Source organism: Theropithecus gelada, chromosome 11 (assembly GCF_003255815.1).
Source record: "Theropithecus gelada isolate Dixy chromosome 11, Tgel_1.0, whole genome shotgun sequence".
In the NCBI taxonomy this organism is placed as follows: Eukaryota; Metazoa; Chordata; class Mammalia; order Primates; family Cercopithecidae; genus Theropithecus; species Theropithecus gelada.
Window position 1 is genome coordinate 88467276 of NC_037679.1, and position 22843 is coordinate 88490118.

Below are 22843 nucleotides of genomic sequence, written 5' to 3' on the forward strand. Positions count from 1 at the left end.
TTTTTTTTGAGACAGAGTCTCACTCTGTCTCCCAGGCTGGAGTGCAGTGGCACGATCTTGGCTCACTGCAAGCTCTGCCTCCCGGGTTCACGCCATTCTCCTGCCTCAGCTTCCCCAGCAACTGGGACTACAGGTGCCCACCACCTCACCTGGCTACTTTTTCTTTTTTTGTATTTTTAGCAGAGATGGGGTTTCACCGTGTTAGTCAGGATGGTCTCGATCTCCTGACCTCGTGACCCACCCGCCCCATGATCCACTCCTCCCAAAGTGCTGGTTTTACAGGCGTGAGCCACCGTGCCTGGCCAAAAGCTCTTAAATTTTAGGCTTGTGTGGTAGTGTCATGGAGATATACCGGGAATTTTTGTTTGGGCCTAAAGCTAGGAGACAGCTTTTATTCGTGTGTTTTCTTCACACCTGTATGCAATGCATCCGGAAGTCTTGTCTTCTAAGGTGGATGCTGCTGCCCCACTGCTGTTATCTCAGCCAGGACAGCGCCAGACATTTCCCCAGGTGCACTCCCTTCTCCCACTGCTGCATGCCTGCAGCGGGGCATCTGGCTCCTGGAATAGCTCACTCTCTCGAGCCTCCCTTGCAGCTAGATGTCAGCACTTGGTGGAGCTCCCAGGCTGATGGGGTGGGAGCAGAGGTAGGGTGCTCGGGAAGGAGAGAAGCACACTGTCCCCTTTTCCACTTATAAAATATATTATAAAAAATTTATAGGCTGGGTATGGTGGCTCATGCCTGTAATTCCAGCACTTTGGGAAACTGAGGCAGGTGGATCACCTTAGGTCAGGAGTTCAAGACCAGCCTGGCTAACATGGTGAAACCCCATCTCTACTAAAAATACAAAAATTAGCTGGGCATGTTGGCAGGTGCCTGTAATCCCAGCTACTCAGGAGGCTGAGGCAGGAGAATCACTTGAACCTGGGGGGCAGAGGTTGCCGTGAGCTGAGATTGCGCCACTGCACTCCAGCCTGGGCGACAGAGTGAAACTCTGTCTCACAAAAAAAGAAAAATAAATAATAAACAAATTTTTTAAAGTAATACAATATACGATATTGTATTACCTTTTAAATAATATTTGCCAAACTGACTTCCAGAAAGCTTAACAAATATAAAATTCCACCTGCTTTGTGTAATGATTCCCATTTTCCTGCAGCTTCATCAACATGGAATGTGAAAATTTAGAAAATAGCTGTAACGTGGGTATGGTTGTCATTAATTTGGAGTAAGAGTGATTAGGTCAATGTCTTTGGGGTTACTCAAAGCAACAGGATGGAAAGGGGCCACACCCTGACCTGCTGGAGCCACCTTATGAGTCCCAGGCTGCTGAAATTTACACAGGATGTCGAGAGCCAAGTAAACATCAAGCTCTGTAGGTCGGCATTATAAGGTCTTTTTTTTTTTTTTTTTTTTCCAGAAGCCAGAATACAGTCTCCTAATGCTCTCTTACCCTCTTGAATTCATTCTCCACGTACAGCCACACTGATCTTCTGAAAACATGAGTCAGTCCATGTGGCTCCCCTGCAGACCCCTCACGGGGGCTTCCCACTGCACGCAACAATCCAACTCTTCAGGCTGGCTTCCAAGCTCCCCGGAGACTAAACTCAACTCACTCACCGCCCCCCGTCCAGGCAGGCTGGCTTTCCTCCTTTTCTCTTCTGTTTCAGGAATGTGTGGCATCAATCAATCAATCAATGAATCAATCAATGGATGCATGGATCTAACATTTCTTTCACATATCTCTCAATAAAGACAGAATGAACAAAAGCAAAGTAATTTAATAATGGCAACCACATCCCTTCCATGACAACACTCTTTTACCAAACAAGTCAAGGTTAAAATAAGGCACCTTGCTCTGGGAAGAGTCAGAACACTCCCAGTACAAAAGGTTGATCAGACAGGACTCTGGCTCTCCACTTAGTTCCAGAGGAAGCCGCTCAGAGCCCATTGCTAACAACTCAGCCCACCATGTTTCATTTTGTTTTGTTTTGAGATGAAGTCTCCGTCTGTCACTTAGGCTGGCTCTGTCACCTCCACCTCCCGGGTTCAAGCCTTTCTCCTTGCTATTCCCTCAACGCTCAAGCGTTGCTACAGAACCGCTAAGAGTCCAAAGCAAAGGGCACGACCGTCTCACACAAAATAATAACCAGGGATGCTCAGTGCCTCTCAAATAAAACAGTAAGAGCCCTTGTCAACTACAGTAACCCAAACACCTTTACATTTCCTAATGAACAACAAACACAGTAACCAGTTTAGTGTCACCAGGCAGCCGTCCAGTTGCCTTGGATTGAAGAACTGATTTCTGGTGTTCTTTCAGCATGGCATAAGAACACTGGTCAATATTTTCTAACTGGTGGTCTGGGGGACCAGGCAGGTGTTTGACAAATGTCTCAGCACATTTCACTCCTATACTTGATCTACATGGACTCCACAGCTGTGTGGGTTCGAGATCCACAGGTGTCTGTATCATAAGCCACAAACAAAGTTGAATCTATCAAGTCATCAACAATTTTCAAATAATAGCAGACCCAAATCTAATACCTGGAGGTTATTTTCTAAATAATATTAAGAAAATTGTTTTATAGATAGATCGATCGATCGATTGATACACACACACACACTCACACACACACACAGCAATTGGCTATTGGCAGCCAACTTTGTGGTTTCATTTCTCACTGTCCTGGTTCTTGGCTCCTCCACTTTTCCCCACCCAGCCTCGGTCACCGTCACCGTAGGGCGCATTCCCCTCCCCCGAGTTCAGTTCTAACAGCCCAAGGCGGGGCTTGCTTACCATAGCCAGTGGCACAACTCCAATCAAGTCCTTTGGGCTCACATAGATCTTCGACACTCCCAAGTCAGACGTGATCTCTCCGGGGTACTCGACCTGCCACGTGACCAGCTGTGTGGCTGGCAGGTCACTGGGCTCTTCCACCTCCACGTCAATCTGCATGACCTCGTAGGAGGCGCCATCCGCACTGGAGAGAAGACACAGAGGAGAACAGCTTTCAGGGACTGATGAGGCATAGCATGCTTGGCAGAGAGTGGGCAGCCCTTGGCCATTTCTCTATGTACCTCCACACGGAATCAAGTGCACACATCTCTGCAAAGAGCATTCAGAGACGCCATTCCAAAATGAACAAAGGAGCTTTAATATGCTCTGCAGCATTTGCCTGGTCTTAGATACTATCACTCCAGGTTCCAAAGTCCTTCTGTCTGTGGGCTGCTCAGCTGCCCCAGAGCGGGTATTTGTGGATAATTACAGGAAATAGTGATTGCATTTCTTAAACGCTTCCTTTCCCATTCTCCATTTAGGAGAACACGTTTCCTCACTCTCACAAATGTCTATGCAACTTCTATTGGATTTTCCAAAGCCACAGCCAGATTGAGTTGGGTGCACAGAATTTTAAGGATGTCTGAGGGTGACACGGTTCTGTTATCTGGCAGTGGTAAGACAGAATTGCAGAGAAACAGGCAAGGTGTGCACAACAAAGCAGGGTGAAGGGGGACGCTGTGATGAGCATGGAGAAGTCGCCAGATACTACATGGTGATGGGAGTCATTGAGACAAAGACTGGTTGCTAGACACTCAATTTTCCTATAAGCATACATATAGAAACAAATCCACCTAGGACTTTCTGGATTATTTTTATAGCTATTTAAGTAATTAATTAGCTGGCTGCCTCATCATTGTGATTTTTCATATAATGTCTGCTCTTCTATGTGACAGGTAGAAAAATGTAGATTTAGTGCCTGCCTTTGCCTGAAGAGGAAATGAACAGGGTGTAGGTGAGAATGAACAGAGGAACCCGCTGAGAGAGGTGCATTTTAAAGCCTCAGTGGACAAACAACGTCTACCTGTCAGATCTATTTCTAAAAGATTTGAATTTAAACCTTTGAGAAATGATCATTGAACTCTGACATTTAGGAGAATAAGGTTTGTTCTTTTATATGTGACAAAGCTGTTGACATTTTTTATCACACCATCAAACTCACCCAAGTTTATCAGTAAGAAGCTCAGAGATAAATGATGGGGCTTCCAGGGAGCCTTGTTCTCAATGGGAGGGATGAGATGGAAAACTAGAATATCAGGGGAGATTCTAATGAACAGAGAAGGAGGGAGAGAGAGAAAGGAGGAGGGAGGGAGAAATGGAAAGAGAGAGAGAAGTAGAAAGAAAGGAAAGATGAAAGCGATCACTTGAGGTCGGGTGTTTGAGACCAGCTTGGCCAACAGGGCAAAACTCTCTCTCTACTAATAATTAAAAAAATAGCTGGGTGTGGTGCCGTGTGCCTATAATCTCAGCTACTCGGGAGGCTGAGGCATGAGAATTGCTTGAACTTGGGAGGCAGAGGTTGTGGTGAGCTGGGATCACACCACTGCACTCCAGCCTGGGCGACAGAATGAAAATAGGTCTCAAAAAAAAAAAAAAAAAAAAAGGAAACGAAAAGAAAAGAAAAATAAAGAGAGAAGAAGAGGAAGGGGAGGCGGAAAAGAAAGAGGAGAGGAAGGAGGGGGCCAGAGAAATGAGATGAGAAGAACTGCCAAAAGAAAGAACCCCAATTGCAGAGATCAGCCTTCCGCTTAATCAGCCATCTCTTCCATGGAACGGGATAGCTGCAATGGGCTATGAGTAATGATGGGGACAAGATGACGGCTTGTTTTTCAATCCTACAAAATGCCCTCCCTCTTGGCTCCTGAAAGAAAGTTGTTTAACTCTTTGAGAAGCAGCTGGTGTGATAAAAATCGTCAACAAATCCCCTAGGCCACGGTGGGCTTTTTTCTCCCACACCTTTCTTTTCATAAGAAAAGGATGCCACTGTCTCTTTGAAGCCCCTGACTGGCATTTCTACTCACAGCTAATGGGAACTTGGAATTAAGATGCTACAATGCATCTTTGTTTTTGTATTTGAACTTGATAAGAATTTTGGTATGACTTTCCCGTTGATGAAATGGGATAACCTCCATCTTGTCTGTGTTGGGCCTCGCCTTCTGTTTTTAATCACGAGAAAAGGAATTTATAGAACAGAATTAGCATTACTTGCATTTGAGCCATGTGAACACCTGCATGAGTGTAGTTCATTGTACACAATAACTGCTTATATGTCCACATCACGTTCTACCCCTATTTCCTTCCAGGTTCCTTGACCTCAAATAAAAACCGACAAACCTTGCCTGCACTGGAATACTGGACTCCTCCCACCCCACAGCCTCATACTTCTGTTTTTAGAGTTTGTTTTATCAGAAAAACCTTATAAATCTCTTCATATATGTAAGTTCTTGCCATCCTAGAAGACCCACCTATAATACCATTCAATAACTATAAGGTAATAAGTGCTCCATTTACTTCATCTAATTTTACTCTTCCTATAACCTTACATGATTGTTCTATAAATTTAGGTTTTCCCTTCTTCTTTAGATCCTTTTCCTGGCCAAGATGTAAAAGTAACAATGTCTTTTTTCAGCCAACTGCCCTCTCTATGAAGTGGTGATGAAAATATTCTAAGTTGGGAATTCTTAACCCAGGACTATACCAACGTTCAGGAAGGTTGTACCTTGAATTTGTGGGGAAAACGCTGCATGCGTGTGATTTTGTGGAAAGACTCCTCAGCTTGCATGAGTTCCCCAATAGTTCATCTACAGTAGGGCTGTGGACCGAGTTCCCGAGTTCCCCATTAGTTTACTACAGTAGGGCTGTGGATTGAGTTCCCAAGTTCCCCAATAGTTCATCTACAGTAGGGCTGTGGACCGAGTTACTGAGTTCCCCAACAGTTCATCTACAGTTGGGTTGTGGACCGAATTCCTGAGTTCCCCAATAGTTCATCTACAGTAGGGTTGTGGACCGAGTTCCTGAGTTCCCCAATAGTTCATCTACAGTAGGGTTGTGGACCGAGTTCCTGAGTTCCCCAATAGTTCATCTACAGTTGGGTTGTGGACCGAGTTCCTGAGTTCTCCAATAGTTCATCTACAGTAGGGTTGTGGACCGAGTTCCTGAGTTCTCCAACAGTTCATCTACAGTAGGGTTGTGGACCGACTTCCCAACAATTTCCTTTATAAATGCTGCACATGGTGATCTCATCGGAATATCTCATCACATGTATCTTAGTGCAACAGTGGGAATTTGAATGTTAATGCCCCTTTGTAAATATTTATCACTGAACAGCTTTCCAAACTCTTGCATAGTAGGCAATATTGATCACTTCTTCATGTTTTACTCTAAAGACAAGGACTGTGCCCTTGCAGTTTGTGTGTCTGACAGATGGTACATATCCTGAAAACAATGGTCATGTTTATCTTGTTGCCTTTTGTTCTTATAATAGAATATAATTCCTGATATTCAACAGAAGGGAATCTGATGTATTATAGGAGATAAATACAGTCAGTCGAAGAGAAGTTCATAAAATATATCTGGTTAAAGCAGTGACTTTTCCACCTCCCATGCATTGAAATTGCCTGGGAACTTTACAAATAAAGCAATGTCCAGGCATCATCCTTACAGATTTCTGATTGTTCCTGAGTGGAGCCAGGGTCAAAGGTGTTTGAACCAGAGCAACTCCATCTTGAGTGAGGGCTGGAAAATGAGGCTGGCCCTTGCTGGGTGGCATTCCCAGAAAGTTAGGCATTCCTAGCATCTAGATGTTTACGGTTAAGGGAAGAAATTAATAATGTTTACTAAACAGACCCAGACTTGGGAGTGTCCAGATATCCCAAAATCTGGAGAAAAAAGACATTCCTAATTTTGCTTTACAGAAAATAATGTTGCCAGGCGTGGTGGCTCATTCCTGTAATCCCAGCACTTAGGGGAGTCTGAGACGGGTGGATCACTTGAGGTCAGGAGTTCAAGATCAGCCTGGTCAACATGGTGGAGCCTCACCTCTAAGAAAAAAACAAAACAAAACAAAACAAAACTAGCCGGGCGTGGTGGCATGTGCCTGTAATCCCAGCTACTGGGGAGGCTGAGGCAGGAGAATTGCTTGAACCCAGGAGGCAGAGGTTGCAATGAACTGAGATCGTACCACTGCACTCCAGCCTGGGTGACAGCAAAACCCTGTCTCAAAAAAATAAAGATAATAATATTGATTCTTATAAAACATAGTAATTAAGAAAATTAATCCTTTATCACAAACCCTTGTAGCAGAGCACATTTCTCCATATACACAAACATTGTACCCAGGGTGGACACCTTCCTCCTCTTACTTCCGGAATGTCCTACTCTGTCTATGGAGTAGCTGTCCTTTCGCCACTTTACTTTCTTAATAAGCTTGCTTTTGTTTCGCACTTTGGACTTGCCCTGAATTCTTTCTTGCACGAGATCCAAGAGCCCTCTCTTGGGGTCTGGATCAGAACCCCTTTCCTGTAACATATTTCTGGTGACCACAGATGGGACTACAGGGCAGAAACCGTGACCCAATGACTACCTTTGGATAAATGTTGGGGTCCTGTAACGTATTTCTGGCAAACCCCAAATGGATGATACTGAAGAGACCCCCGACCCAAAGGAAAATCATCTGCATGCACCAGTTGGCTAACTTTGGGTAAGTGGGGTGCATATACCTGGGTACAGAATGGGATTGGGTTAGAGGCCCAACTTAGAGGAGTCAGAGTCTCTCCTAAGACAGAGTGGGTTAGAGGCCCCTCTTAATAAAAGGCAAGGATGCTTGACCAACCTTGGGTTAGAGGCCCGACCTCGGGTTAGGGCCCGACTTAGTTGCTTCTAAGATTTAGGGGGTTAGAGGCTCCTCTCAGTAAAGTCCCTCTCGGCTAAAAGCAGGTTTGGCACCGCAGGCTCTGCTCTTCATATTAACCTGCCTTTTTCTATTGCTGCATGAATCAATTTCTTGGTTGCTGTCTCTGTTTCACTGTCATTTTCAGCAGACTTTATTTAAAGGGTCTTAGGGATTTTAACTTAGTCTTTTCCTATGTGCCTCCCGATTTCCAAGTGTCTGCCTGCAAAACATTAGGAGCAAAAAGCATTGATGGCTCCGTCTCTAAAACTGATTGAGATTTGGTATTTAACAGCTATGAGCAGTAAGATCAGATAGATGTGGTTGTGTTTTGTTGTCACTATGCTGACTAGGTGTGACTGAGAAGCACAAGGATGGAAATCAGGGGACTCTTCCCTTTGCCATTTTGTTTCATTTTGCACACTAAAAAAACTTCTCTCCTTTCTTGGATTTGGGCAAACCAGCTTTGCTTGTCTGCTATTGCCCAGAACCTGCTTGCTCTGGTCCTTCTCATCTAAATCCTCTTCATTTCCTTTGCCTTATTCGACATTTTTGTCAAAGTCCATGTTGTGGTTTATCTAAGATTCCTGGCTCAGTTCACTTACGTTATTTGGATAATGTGAATAAGAGAATTCAATTTTTGGCAGGGATCCCCTCATTAATGCAGCTGGCCTTCAAAACCTGTCTTATCCTTGTTAGTGGAACTCAGCCAGCGGCAATATGATCTCACAGGTTTGGAACTTTTCTTTCAGCATCACCTGCTTCCTTCATGGGAACCACAGCATCGGTTCCAAAGAACTCACCACTGGGATATATTCTCGAACACTGGGACCAGTTTCAACTGAATGGGCTTAAGAACAGAAAACTGGTGTTTCTATGTAATACTGGTATTTGGCTTTGTTATTATTTGGAAAAGCAAGAGAAATGGCCTCCTACTGGAACTATGGTCTTCAATACTATACTTCAAGTGAGTTTGTTTTGTAAGCAGGAGGGAAAGCGGGATGAAATATCCTATGTTCAAGCATTTTTGCTGCTCAGTCAGGATAAACCTCTGCAGCAGTTGTGTGCATGTTTGATGAGAGGAAAAGAAGAAAAAGAGCTAGACATGGTTCTGTTTATGTGATGGATTACATTTATTGATTTGCGTATGTTGAACCAGCCTTGCATCCTAGGGATGAAGCTGACTTGATTGTGATGGATAAGCTTTTTGATGTGCTGCTGCTGGATTCAGTTTGACAGTATTTTACTGAGGATTTTCGCATGGATGTTCATCAGGGATACTGGCTTGAAATTATCTTTTTTTTGTTGCGTCTCTGTCAGGTTTTGGTATCAGGATGATGCTGGCTTCATAAAATGAGTTGAGGAGGAGTCCCTCTTTTTCTGCTGTTTGGAATAGTTTTAGGAGGAATGGTACCAGCTCCTCTTTGTACCTTTGGTAAAATTCGGCTGTGAATCTGTCTGGTCCCAGGCTTTTTTTGGTTGGTAGGCTATTAATTACTGCCTCAATTTCAGAATTTGTTATTGGTCTATTCAGGGATTCGACTTCTTACTGGTTTAGTCTTGGTAGGATGTGTTTGTCTAGGAATTTATCCATTTCTTCTAGATTTGCTAGTTTATTTTCCTAGAGGTGTTTGTAGTATTTTCTGATGGTAGTTTGTATTTCTGTGGGATCAGTGGTGATATCCCCTTTATCATTTCTTATTTTGTCTATTTGATTCTTCTCTCTTTTCTACTTTATTAGTCTGGCTAGCAGTCTCTATTTTGTTAATCTTTTCAAAAAACCAGCTCCTGGATTCATGGATTTTTTTGAAGGGATTTTCACGACTCTGTCTCCTTCAGTTCTGCTTTGATCTTACTTATTTCTTGTCTTCTGCTAGCTTTTGAATTTGTTTGCTCTTGCTTCTCTAGTTCTTTTAATTGTGATGTTAGGGTGTCAATTTTAGATCTGAACATATCTCACAATAATAAGAGCTATTTTTGAAAAACCCATAGCCAGTATCATACTGAATGGGCACAAGCTGGAAGCACTCCTTTTGAAAACCGGCACAAGACAAGGATGCCTTCTCTCACCACTCCTATTCAACACAGTATTGGAAGTTCTGGCCAGGGCAATCAGGTAAGAGAAAGAAATAAAGGGTACTCAAATAGGAAGAGAGGAACTCAAATTGTCTCTTTGAAGATGACATGACTGTATATTTAGAAAACCCCATTGTCTCAGCCCCAAAACTCCTTAAGCTGATAAGCAACTTCAGTAGTCTCAGGATAAAAAATCATATGCAAGTATCACAAGCATTCCCATACACTAATAACGGACAAGCAGAGAACAAAGTCATGAATGAATTTCCATTCAAAATTGCTACAAAGAGAATACAATACCTAGGAATATAACTTATGAGGGACGTGAAGGACCTCTTCAAGGAGAACTGCAAACCACTGCTCAAGGAAATAAGAGAGGACACAAACAAATGGAAAAACATTCCATGCTCATGGATAGGAAGAATCAGTATCATGAAAATGGCCATACTGCCCAAAGCAATTTATAGATTCAATGCTATCTCCATCAAGCTACCATTGACTTTCTTCACAGAACTAGAAAAAACTACTTTAAATTTCACATGGAACCAAAAAAGAACTTGTATAGCCAAGACAATCCTAAGCAAAAAGAACAAAGCTGGCGGCATCACGCTACCTGCCTTCAAACTATACTACAAGGCTACAGTAACCAAAACAGCGTGGTACTGGTACCAAAACAGATATATAGACTAATGGAACAGAACAGAGACCTCAGAAATAACACCACACATCTACAACCATCTGATCTTCAACACACCTGAAAAAACAGGCAATGGAGAAAGGATTCCCTATTTAATAGATGGTGCTGTGAAAACTGGCTGGCCATATGTGGAAAACAGAAACCAGACTCTTTCCTTTATACCTTATACAAAAATTAACTCAAGATGGATTAAGACTTAAACATAAAACCTAAAACCACAAAAACACTAGAGGAAAACGTAGGCAATACCATTCAGGACATAGGCATAGGCAAAGACTTCCTGACTAAAACACCGAAAGCAATGGCAAGAAAAGCCAAAATTGACAAACGAGATCTAATTAAACTAAAGAGCTTCTACACAAGAGAAAGTATCATTAGAGTGAACAGGAAACCTACAGAATGGGAGAACATTTTTGCAATCTATCCATCTGACAAAGGTCTAACATCCAAAATCTATAAGAAACTTAAACAAATTTACAAGAAACAAACAAACAAACCCATCAAAAAGTGGGCAAAGGATATGAAGAGACACTTCTCAAAAGAAGACATTTATGTGGCCAATAAACATGGAAAAAACCCTCATCATCACTGGTCACCAGAGAAATGCAAATCAAAACCACAGTGAGATACCATCTCACACCAGTTAGAATGGTGATCATTAAAAAGTCAGGAAACAACAGGTACTGGAGAGGATGTGAAGAAATAGGAATGCTTTTACACTGTTGGTGGGGGTGTAAATTAGTTCAACCATAGTGGAAGACAGTGTGGTGATCCCTCAATGATCTAGAACCAGAAATACCATTTGACCCAGCAATCCCATTACTGGGTATATACCCAAGGGATTATCAACCATTCTACTATAAAGACATATGCACACGTATGTTTACTGCAGTGCTATTCACAATAGCAAAGACTTGGAACCAACCCAAATGCTCATCAATGATAGACTGGGTAAAGAAAATGTGGCACATATTCACCATGGAATACTATGCAGCCATAAAAGCAAATGAGTTCATGTCCTTTGCAGGGGCATGGATGAAGCTGGAAACCATCATTTTCAGCAAACTAACATAGGAACAGAAAACCAGACTCCACATGTTCTCACTCACAAGTAGGAGTTGAACAATGAGAACACATGGACACAGGGAGGGCAGCATCACATGCCGGGGCCTGTCAGTGGGTTGGGGACAAGGGGAGACATATCATTAGGAGAAATACCTAATGCATGTGGGGCTTAAAACCTAGATGATGGGTTGATGGGTGCAGCAAACCACCATGGCACATGTATATCTGTGTAACAAACCTGCACGTTCTGTACATGTACCTCAGAACTTAAAGTAAACTAAACTAAAATAAAGAAAAGAAAAGAAGGCCGGGCGCGGTGGCTCACGCCTGTAATCCCAGCACTTTGGGAGGCCGAGGCGGGCGGATCACAAGGTCAGGAGATCGAGACCACGGTGAAACCTCGTCTCTACTAAAAATACAAAAAATTAGCCGGGCGCGGTTGTGGGCGCCTGTAGTCCCAGCTACTCGGGAGGCTGAGGCAGGAGAATGGCGGGAACCCGGGAGGCGGAGCTTGCAGTGAGCTGAGATCCGGCCACTGCACTCCAGCCTGGGCGACAGAGCGAGACTCCATCTCAAAAAAAAAAAAAAAAAAAAAAAAAAAAGAAAAGAAAAGAAAACTGGCCATTGGAAGAGGGATTGCCCAGCATCCCAGAAAGAGCCACTGGCACCCGAACCGATGATGACCGAAATAGCCAGGCAATCCTGAGTGACGAGCCCGAGACCTTCCGCCACAGCTCCCATTGGACAACTCACCATATCCCCGGAGGAGCCTCAGATAACCCTTGATGTGGCGGATAAGAATACTAACTTCCTTCTGGGATGCTTACTCTGTTTTCATCCATTATAGTGGGCCTCTGTCACCCCAAAAACTGTACGGTCAAGGGGATAGATGGACAAGTCCACGGATGCTATTTTACTTATCCTTTAAGCTGCTCTTCGGGGACTTTGGTTTTCTCCTGAATGCCCCACCCCTTGTTGGGAAAGGATTTGTTAACTCAGCTGCGAACAGTAGTATCTTTTTGAAATGATAAGGCAGACAGAAATGGCTCCTTCTCCTTTCCTGTGAATAAATACCAGGCTTTGTTGCTAGACGCTCCTGATAGAACACTTAAAGTATGCCAGACTGTGCATCCAGCTACCTGTTTGCCTGAACCCACAGGCACCCTAGGTCATTCTCATATTCAAGTGATGGAGCAAGTTTACTCCAGCCATCCGTATTTAGAAGATGAGCCTCTAGATAATCCTGAGGTAGAATGGTTTACAGATGGAAGTAGCTCTGCACCAGGGAAGAAGGACAACAAACTGTTAACACCAGGTGCTAATCAGTGGAAAATAGTTAAGCATTTGCATGACTCTACTCACTGGGGAAGAGGTTCCCTGTTTCAATTAACGTCTCACCTTTTTATAGGAAAAGGCTTACTTAAAACAGTAAAGCAGGTAACTCGGGCCTGTGAACTATGTGTCAGGAATGATCCAAATAACCAAGCTTCACCACCTGCTCTAGTAAGGCCTGCTCAGCATAGAGGAGCACACCCTGGCAAAGACGGGCAAGTAGGTCATTTCAGATGCTCCCATGTAAAGAGTTTAAATATTTATTAGTATTCATTGACACATTGACCAGTTGGATTGAGGCTTTTCCTATCCTATCTGAAAAAGTAATTGAGGTTTCTAACCTCTTGCTAAAGGAAAGAATTCCTAGATCTGGGCTGCCTGAGAGCTTACACAGTGATAATGGCCCATCTTCCACAGCGACAATTACCCAAAACATATCTTCAGCCCTAGGAATTCAGTATCGCCTTCACTCGGCGTGGAGGCCACAGTCTTCAGGGAAAGTAGAAAGAACTAATCCAGCTCTAAAAAGGACTGTTATTAAACTATGCCAAGAAACATCAGAAACCTGGCTGTCTTTATTACCTGTAGCCTTATTACGGGTTCGAGGGGCCCCTAAGGGAAATCTGCACCTCAGCCCTTTTGAAATAATGAATGGAAGACCTTTCTGAACTATAGGCCTCCTAATAGACATAGATACTTTCAAACTACATAATTATGTGATCAACTTAGAACAAGTGCAAAACACACTCCTTGAATATGGAAATCAAAGACTTCCCTTCCCCAGCTAAGGAAGAGAATCTTGTTCCAACCCAGCTGGGAAATTGGGTCCTATTAAATACTTGGAAGGAAGGATCCCCAGCAGATCAACTTTCTCCCAAAATGGAAGGAACCCTATCAAGTTTTCCATAGTACCCCAACTGCAGTTAAACTTCTGGGAATAAATAGTTGGGTCCACTTATCTCGAATTAAACCTTTCTCTTATGAAGTCCCACAGGCCAATGGAACACAAGAGACTGATCCTGTTTATTCCTGTGAGCCAATCAGTGACCTCCGACTCCTGTTCAGAAGAAATGAAAGGGATGGGTAACATAAAGACATGGATTGGTATTCTACTTTCGGGTATAAGTTGGAATCATGTAGAGAGTGACTTATTTACTGAGTGGGCCCAGACTTTCACCTCTCGCATAATCAGACAAACTGTTGGGTATGTGGAGAATTGCCACTTTCCTCCACGTCCAGTAGCCCTGGCATATTCAACCAACCAACCCAAGTTTATGGGGATTTTATTATGACTGGGAAACTGAACATCATAAACATAATCCCTCTTTTCCCATGTATCATAGCCACACGGGCCTTAGCCCCTTCCCCTCCTATGAAAAGATAAGAAGGCACCATTTTAATCTAATTAGAAAACAGCTAAACTCCACCCCGCCTTAGGTTATGCTATATATGATGAATTCGGGTGAATGACAGCTCTTCCAGTGCAGGTATCAGGCAAGCTCCTGTATGTTGTGAAAGTCGTAATAATAGTCACCACCAGACTGAAACCCATGATATAGGATGGCTGTCACCTCAACAATGTAATCAGACCCTTCTAACCGACCAGATGTGGATGGCATGGCAAGATAATTTGCCAAAAATGAGTGACTACCCTTCTCCTTGGGGATGGTTATGGGTTTGTGGAACACATGGCTGGCCATACTTACCTTATAACTGAACTGGAAGATGTACATGAGGTCGTACTTATCTCCCAGGATACATCCTCACCAAATTGGACTCTCTCCCATCTAACTGGGAAATTGTAAAAGCTCACCATAGGTGACAAAAACGGGCATCTTCGTGGTTCTATCTGATGGCTCTATTTTCCCCACCGGCAGGTACAATCAGTATCCAGTTACAAGTTAAAGCCTTAGCCAAGCACACTGCTGCAGCTTTCAATAATACACGACCCGGTCGTACCCTCCTAACTGGGGAAACTTCTCAGATTAGGCAGGAAGCCTTACAAAACCCTATGGCTTTGGACATTTTAACAGTGGCCCAAGAGTGAACTTGTGCTTTGATCACAACTGAATGTTATGTGTATGTTCCAGACTATTCACATAAGATTACCCAGGCTGTCACAGCTTTAGACATTCACATCTCTGTCATTGAGGCACTATCAGTCAACCCTATCTCAGTTGGGTTCCAACAACTGCCCAGTTCTTGGAACGCCTTCCTGCTTCGTTTACTTAGAATGATTTTCCTCATTTTGCTTTGCTGTTGTGGAATATATTGCAGTTGTGCTCTTTGTGTGGGAATGCAAGACAAGCCCACTCAACACTTTCTTAAAATGGACACTTGTTAACCTTCCAGATATCACCTTTTGTTGGAACTGAAGAGTTACGAACAACTCTCACCATACCAATGATCTCTGACTGAGCTTCCCTCTACCCTGAATGCAAGAGACCCTAATAGTTAGGCAGGAATCCCATCGCCCCTATTCAGCCTGAAGAAGTTAAAGATGGATCTTCATCCCTCGCAACCCTTCGGATTAAGGATCCTGTTGTAAAGGGAGGGGGCAGATACGTCAGAGGCATTAGAATCAGAGCGACTCCATCTTGAGTGAGGGCTGGAAAGTGAGGCTGGGACCTGCCGGGCTGCATTCCCAGGAAGTTAGGCATTCCCAGCCTCTAGATGTTTATGGGTAAGGGAACAATTAATAATGTTTACTAAACAGACCCAGACTTGGAGTGTCCTGATATCCCGATATCTTGAGAGCAAAGGCATTCCTAATTTTACTTAAAGATAATATTGATTATTGGAAAATATAGTAATTAAGAAAATGAATGCTTTATCACAAACCCTTTAGCAGAACACATCTCCCCACATATACAAGCATTGTACCTACGGTGGACGCCTTCCTCCTCTTACTTTCAGGAACATCCTACTCTGTCAATGGAATAGCTGCCCTTTCACCACTTTCCTTTTTTTTTTTTTCTTTAGCATCAGAGTGAACAGGCAACGTACTGTGAATGGGAAAAAATTTTTGCAATCTATGTGTCTGACAAAGGTCTAATATCCAGAATTTACAAGGAGCTTAAACAAATTTACAAGAAAAAAACAAACAACTCCATCAAAAAATAGGCAAAGGATATGAACAGACCCTTCTCAAAAGAAGACATTTATGTGGTCAACAAACATATGAAAAAAAGCTCATCATCACTGATCATTAGCGAAATGCAAATGAAAACCACAATGAGATACCATCTCATGCCAGTCAGAATGGCAATCATTAAAAAGTCAGGAAACAATAGATGCTGGTGAGACTGTGGAGAAATAGGAATGGTTTTACACTGTTGGTGGGAGTGTAAATTAGTTCAGCCATTGTGGAAGACAGTGGGGCAATTCCTCAAGGATCCAGAACCACAAATAACACGTGACCCAGCAATCCCATTACTGGGTATATACCCAAAGGATTACAAATCATTCTACCACTTTACTTTCTTAATAAACTTGCTTTTGCTTTGCACGGTGGACTTGCCCTGAATTCTTTCTTGTGCAAGATCCAAGAACCCTCTCTTGGGGTCTGGATCGGGACCTCTTTCCTGTAACCCCAGAAATCAGTTTCCTTCCTTCCCTCCCTCCCTCCCTCCCTCCTTCCTTCCTTCCTTCCTTCGCCTCTTCTTTTTATCCAGGAAGATTCCAACATGCAAATAGGATTGTGAACAACTATGTAAGAGGTTTATAAAAGCTTAATTATATGGATATCTGTGCGCTTGGAAGTATTCAGTAAACAACAGCATTAGAGGTAGAATGTACTAAGTCTATCTGGGGGAGATGATTGGTAAAATGTACGAAGCGAGGAAAATTCAAAAAACATGAATTTTAGATGTCTGTGAGAATGAGTGAAGAGGAGACAATAATAGAGTTTCAGGCAAGGGGACATAAGGTCTGAAGGAACCCAAACTGTTCAAACATCACTTCCGAACAGTTTGGATTCAGAAAAAGAGTCCCATCCTGCCAGCCTCCCTCCTCTCCTCCCCATCAATGAGTCAAATAGGTAGCAATCAGGGTGGGCGGGGCTTGATTTGGGGGCTCCATGGAGAAGGCAGCATTGTGGTTGAGATTGGGCAGGTTTTGCTTGGAGGACAAAGTGCAATCACCAGGAGAAAGGCACGGGGCTATGTCAGACTTGTGAAACTGGAAGCATTCTGGGAATGGGACCTGCCCGTAGTTTAGTTTTGCCCACTGGCGTGGTTGCTGTTTTAGCATGGGTAAACTAAACATCTTCCTTCACTCACCTGCTTGCCATCATCCATTGTATGGAGGGCACTGAAAAAGGAAGCACAGTAGGGAGCCCAGTCTCTACATGCAGCTCAAATACCTCCTGGCTGACTCCACAGGCGTGGTTTGGAGGCATCTCTCGGCGGTCTAATCTTCTTGCACAGGGACAATGAATAGCTCCTTCCCAACACAGACAGCTCCTCTCATTCCCCAATAATGCTCACTTGTGCAGACTCCTTTGTGCATTGGACTCAAAATCTAAACCTTTCCACCAGAAAGGGATGCACGTAAGTAGATGAAGTCAAAACTGTTGGCCGTAAGCAACAGTCTGAAATGTCCTTTTGGAAGACAAGGCTCCAGCTCAGCCCAGGCACAGACAAGGACCCTATCCTTCAGGGCCGAGGCTCAGAGACCTGAGAACAAAAACTAAAGTGAACCTTGAGGCCCCTTCAGCAGACCTCAAGGCCAAAAAGGAATATCTTTTCCAAAAGAATAAGATAAATCTTATTTTAGGGTTCTCCTGCATCTATTTCCAGAGTGATGCAAAAACTAAACTTTATTTTGTGTGTGTGTGTGTATATATATTTTTTGTTTGTTTGTTTGTTTTTGTTTTTGTCAGTCTCGCTCTGTCGCCCAGGCTGGAGTGCAGTGGCGTGATCTCAGCTTACTGCAACCTTCACCTCCTGGGTTCAAGCGATGCTTCTGCCTCAGTCTCCCGAGTAGCTAGGACTACAGGTGTGAACCACCACGCCCGGTTAATTTTTGTATTTTTAGTAGAGGTGGGGTTTCACCATATTGGCCAGGCTGGTCTCCAACTCCTGACTTCATGATCTGCCCGCCTCAGCCTCCCAAAGTGCTGGGATTACAGATGTGAGCCACAGTGCCCAGCCTTTATTGGGTATTCTTTTAATGTGCCAAACACTGCTTTAAAAGCTTTTTATGTCTTACCCCATGTAATCTTCACAGTATTCCAATGAATAAGATGACATTATTACTCCCAGTTTGCAGGTAAGAAATCTACTCTCCATGAAGCTAAACATTTGTCCAGGGTTACTCAGCTAATAAATGGAGGAGTCAAGAGACCTGACGGCAGAATGTCCACTCTTGATTTCTGCCTAATATGCCCCCACCACTTTTTCCAGTGCAAGAACAGGTATTCTTATAAGAAAGAAGACCAAGGAGGCACCTTTCTATCCCCCAGGAGCTTACCAGAGACCCTAAACTTGGTATGAATGCTTCAAATAAATTCTGCAGAAGCAAAGCTGGTACATTTTTTGTCACCAGAGACTTTGCAGTTAGCTTTGCCTTTAAATCTTCTACCAACTCTTTAAGTCTGATAATGTGTCTAAAAATCAAATGAAGCTGTGGAAACTACCATATTAGATAGGAAAGCTTACCATTCATTTGGAGAGATCAAAAAGAGACACTGTGGACTTAGTACAACAATGTAGACATGGACCTCTGAACACAAGAACTATTTAGAGCTAAGTATTTGAGATGCAAGTCAATGCATCTTAAAGCTACCTGCATTTTTTTTTTTTCCAGAATAGAAACTCAACATAGTAGGATAGTTCCTTAAAAAGCATACCAACAATAAAACCTCACTCTGCAACCGCCTACATGGGCAACTGGCTGCCAGCGCCTGTGTAAGTGCTTGGGGTAAGGTGGAGGGGTGGGTGGGGGAAGCGGAGAGTGAAATTCTATTTCCAACTTAAGTTTTTCCAGATGGTACTCTAAAGCATAAATTGGTGAAATTTTGAAAACAAAAGTGAAGTTAGAGACAAGGCAAATCTAGTATCTGAACGACCCTTTCCTTGGAGATGTTCTCCCAACAATTCAGAACACCTTCCAAAGGTTATCTGAATGAGACAATATTTAGGCAGCAAATTATGGTGGGTGGTGTCAGCATTCTACTCAACTCCCTGCTCTTCTCTTTACAAAACTGTTCCGTGTTCCTTCACACGGGCTTCAATGTGTGCTTTTGTCCTTAACAATCTGTACCTGCAACTTTCCTTGATGACACTTCTTAGTTTCTGAATTCTCCTTGCCCACAAGCGCAAAGAGCCTAAAGTGCCTGAGGGTTCCTGGCCCTTGGAGGGGCCTCACACAGAGTCCGATGCTGGAGGTGAAAGCCCTGCTCCTGTGCATCTAGCTGGGGGGTCAAAGGCAGCAGGATCGCTTGCCCTCCAGAGCTGCCCGCCATGGGATCAGGGTGATGCTACCCTGCACGCGACTTCATCTGAAACTTCATTTGGGTTCTCCATCCACTCCCGTCTTACTTTCCCTAGCACTTACTGGGTTCTCCTGGAAGCACTTCCTTCATAAATCAATTGCACACAAATCCCAAACTCAAAGTCTGCTTCTAGAGAAACTGAAGGGATTTTTAAAGTAAGGAGGATGCCAAAGTCAATTAACAAATGCTACACGAAAGGTTCTGGCAATAAATAAGAAACGAGGCCAGGCACGGTGACTCATGCCTGTAATCCTAACACTTTGGGAGGCCTAGGCGGGAGGACTGTTTGACTTCAGGAGTTTGAGACTGTTCCAGACAACATGATGAAACCCTGTCTCTAAAAAAAAAGTAAAAAAAAAAATTAGCCAGGCATGGTGGCATGTGCCTGTAGTCCTAGCTACTCAGGAAGCTGAGGTGGGAGGATCGCTTGAGCCTGGGAGGTTGAGGCTGCAGTGAGCTGAGATTGTGCCACTGCACTCCGGCCTGGGTGAAAGAGTGAGAGAAAGAAAGGAAAGAAAGAAAGGAAAGAAAGGAAGGAAAGAAAAGAAAGAAAGAAAAAGGAAAGGGAAAGGGAAAGGCGTGGCTCAGAGGCTCACATCTGTAATCCCAGCATTTTGGGATTGGACAGATCACGAGGTCAGGAGATCGAGACCATCCTGGCTAACACGGTGAAACCCCGTCTCTGCTAAAAAATACAAAAAATTAACCGGGCGTGGTGGCGGGCGCCTGTAGTCCCAGCTACTCGGGAGGCTGAGGCAGGAGAATGGCGTGAACCTGGGAGGCGGAGCTTGCAGTGAGCTGAGATCTTGTCACTGCACTCCAGCCTGGGTGACAGAGCGAGACTCTATCTCAACAAAAAAAAAAGAAAAGAAAAGAAAGAAGGGAAGGAGGGAGGTAGAAAGAAGAAAAGAAAGAGAGAAAGGAAGGAAGGAGAGAGAAAGAAAGAAGGAAGGAAATAAAAGAAAGGAAGAAAGAATGGAAGGAAGGAAGAGAAAGAGAGAAAGGAAGGAAGGAGAGAGAAAGAAGGAAGGAAGTAAAGAAAAGAAAGAAAGAATGGAAGGAAGGAAGAGAAAGAGAGAGGAAGGAAGGAATGAGAGAGAAAGAAAGAAGGAAGGAAATAAAGGAAAAAAGGAAAGAATGGAAGGAAGGAAGAAAAGAGAGAGAGAAGAAAGAAAGCAAGCAAGCAAGAAGTAAAGTGGCAAGGAGGTCGTCATTATTTCAGATCTAAAGAAAGAGAAAAGAGAGAAACAGAGAGAGAGAGAGAGAGAGTGATGTGGCAAGAAGGCCATTATTTCAGGTCCCAAGAGGTGCTAGCTCCACTTTGAAAGAATTTTCTGGACTAAGTCAATCTTCATCGGCAATGGTACTTTCGAAATTTGCATCAGACATGTCCATGGGCTACCAAAGGTCTCCCTAGTGGAAGAGCTGTTGTCACCCTCTCCCATTCCCGCTTCCACGTCTCATTATCAAGATTAAAGTCAAGATATTACTCAAACAAATTGTTTCCTCTTGGACATTATCACAGGATTAAAGTTTCCCATTACTGGCATTCTTTTTCTGACTTTTTCATCAGCATTTTCAGTATAAAAACCTTTCACTGTGAAGTCAAATATGCATGATCCTTTTAATGTATGTACTTTATAATGAGATTTTTGTTGTCATAAATTTGTCTTCTTGTGTCCTCTATTTCTACCTTATAATACCCTGAGGTCTGGTAACCAGAGTCATTCTGGAAAAAAACAACTGGAAAGGTTATAGCTTGAGCCAAGTCGTGCTACACATCTTCCTTTTATTCCTGGGCTTCATTGCTCGGTTTTCCTTTATTTTCTTCATTCATTCAATCGTTTGGTCATTCCAATGACATTTCTGGAACGCTTGTTGTTTGTTGGTTACTGTTCTTGGTGACAGAGAGGTAGGGTTAACGATGAGCCAAAAGAAGATGAAGATCAGGTGGTGGCCTGGGATGGGCTCCTGGAGCTGATTCTGCACGCTCTCTCCAGCTCCACACTCTCTCCAGCTTCACGTGCAGCGACATTGCTTTGGTAGTTTGAAATTGGCCACGGTGGAGTATTTATACTATGAAAATTGGCAGACACCACAAATCAGGGCTTCTTTATTCCAGCTCCCAGAGGACACTGCTGAAGACTGTCACTTTTCTAGAGCGCACAGTCTGTAGGGGAGGTGGACATTAAATAAACAATCACATCAACCAATGTAAATTGGCAACTGTAAGAAAAGATGAAGAGCAGAGATATTTGGTGAAGTAAGAGTCTATCTCAGAGGACCTGAGTGTAGCCAGGGAGGCCAAGGACAGTTTTTCAGAGGAGACCATGCTTGGGATGTGAACCCCAATGAAGAATGGGTAGAGGCAAAGGGAATTCCAGGCAGAAGGAACTGCAGGCACAAATGCTCTGTGGCTGGGGAGAGGAAAATGGACCAGAAAACAAAGACAAAAAAAAACAGGTGGCTGAACTACCCAGAGGGCTTGGGACTGAGGTGGGAGATGCAGTCGAGCTGTGAGTAGAAGAAATTTCAAGTTTTTTTTTTTTTTTTTTTAATGTCCATTGTAACTTTATTCACAGTATCGCAGTAGCCAAAGGTGAAAACAACCTGTCTCCTGACAGATGAACGGATAAACTAAATGTAGTATATCCACATAATGGCAAATCATTCAGTTACAAGAAGGAAAGAAGTTCCGAGTCATGGTTCTGCGTAAGTGAACTTTGTCCACATCACGCGAAGTGAAATAAGCCAGACACATAGTACAATATTGCATGATTCCACTAACACGAAACATCGACAATAGGCCAATCTATAGAGACAGAAAGTATATTTAGAGGGGCTGGGTGGCGGGGACAACAGAGTTATTGCTGATGGTTACAGAGCTTCTGTTTGGGGTAATGAAAAAGCTTCAGTGGAGATGGTGGCACAACATGGTGAATCTAATTAATTCCACTGAATTGTAGACTTAAAAATCGCTAACACGGCAAATTTTAAGGACATTTCAAGTCTTTTAAAGTCACATTGAGCGTTGTCTCTTTCACAGTCAGAAAACTCTGGCCAGTCGAATCCAAGCCACAGCTTGTTTATGTGCAGCTCCTGAGCTAAAAATGGATTTTATATTTTTGAACTTAAAAAAAAGAATGTGCAGCATAAAAAGTATATGGCTCACAGAGCCTAAAATATTGCTATCTCACCCCTTCCAGGAAAAGCTGGCCAATGCCTGGCCTTTACTATATAAGAAACGGGAAATTATTAAAACTTTAAAAATAACCAAATAACATTTATTTTAATATGAAAATGCTTGGGAATAGCTTCCCTAGGAGACATCATGGGGTAGTCAAATACCTACTCCCACTGAGAATGAATAAGTTTAAATGTAAGAGTTGACTTGAGAGTATTCTGAATAAGAAGAAGTGGAAAATAAATGAAAGGGCAGAAGCCACACAGGCA

At 43.3% G+C, this 22843-nt stretch overlaps 1 protein-coding gene across 1 annotated transcript in view; it reads right to left on the bottom strand.

The window, feature by feature from the left end:
• The window catches only part of TMEM132D (transmembrane protein 132D), an 832282-nt gene that overhangs the window by 263527 nt on the left and 545912 nt on the right, over nt 1-22843 (bottom strand). Inside the window, exon 4 of the mRNA XM_025402435.1 lies at nt 2798-2981. Within this exon, the coding sequence (XP_025258220.1) occupies nt 2798-2981 (184 nt within the window). The remainder of the gene's footprint in view (nt 1-2797; nt 2982-22843) is intronic.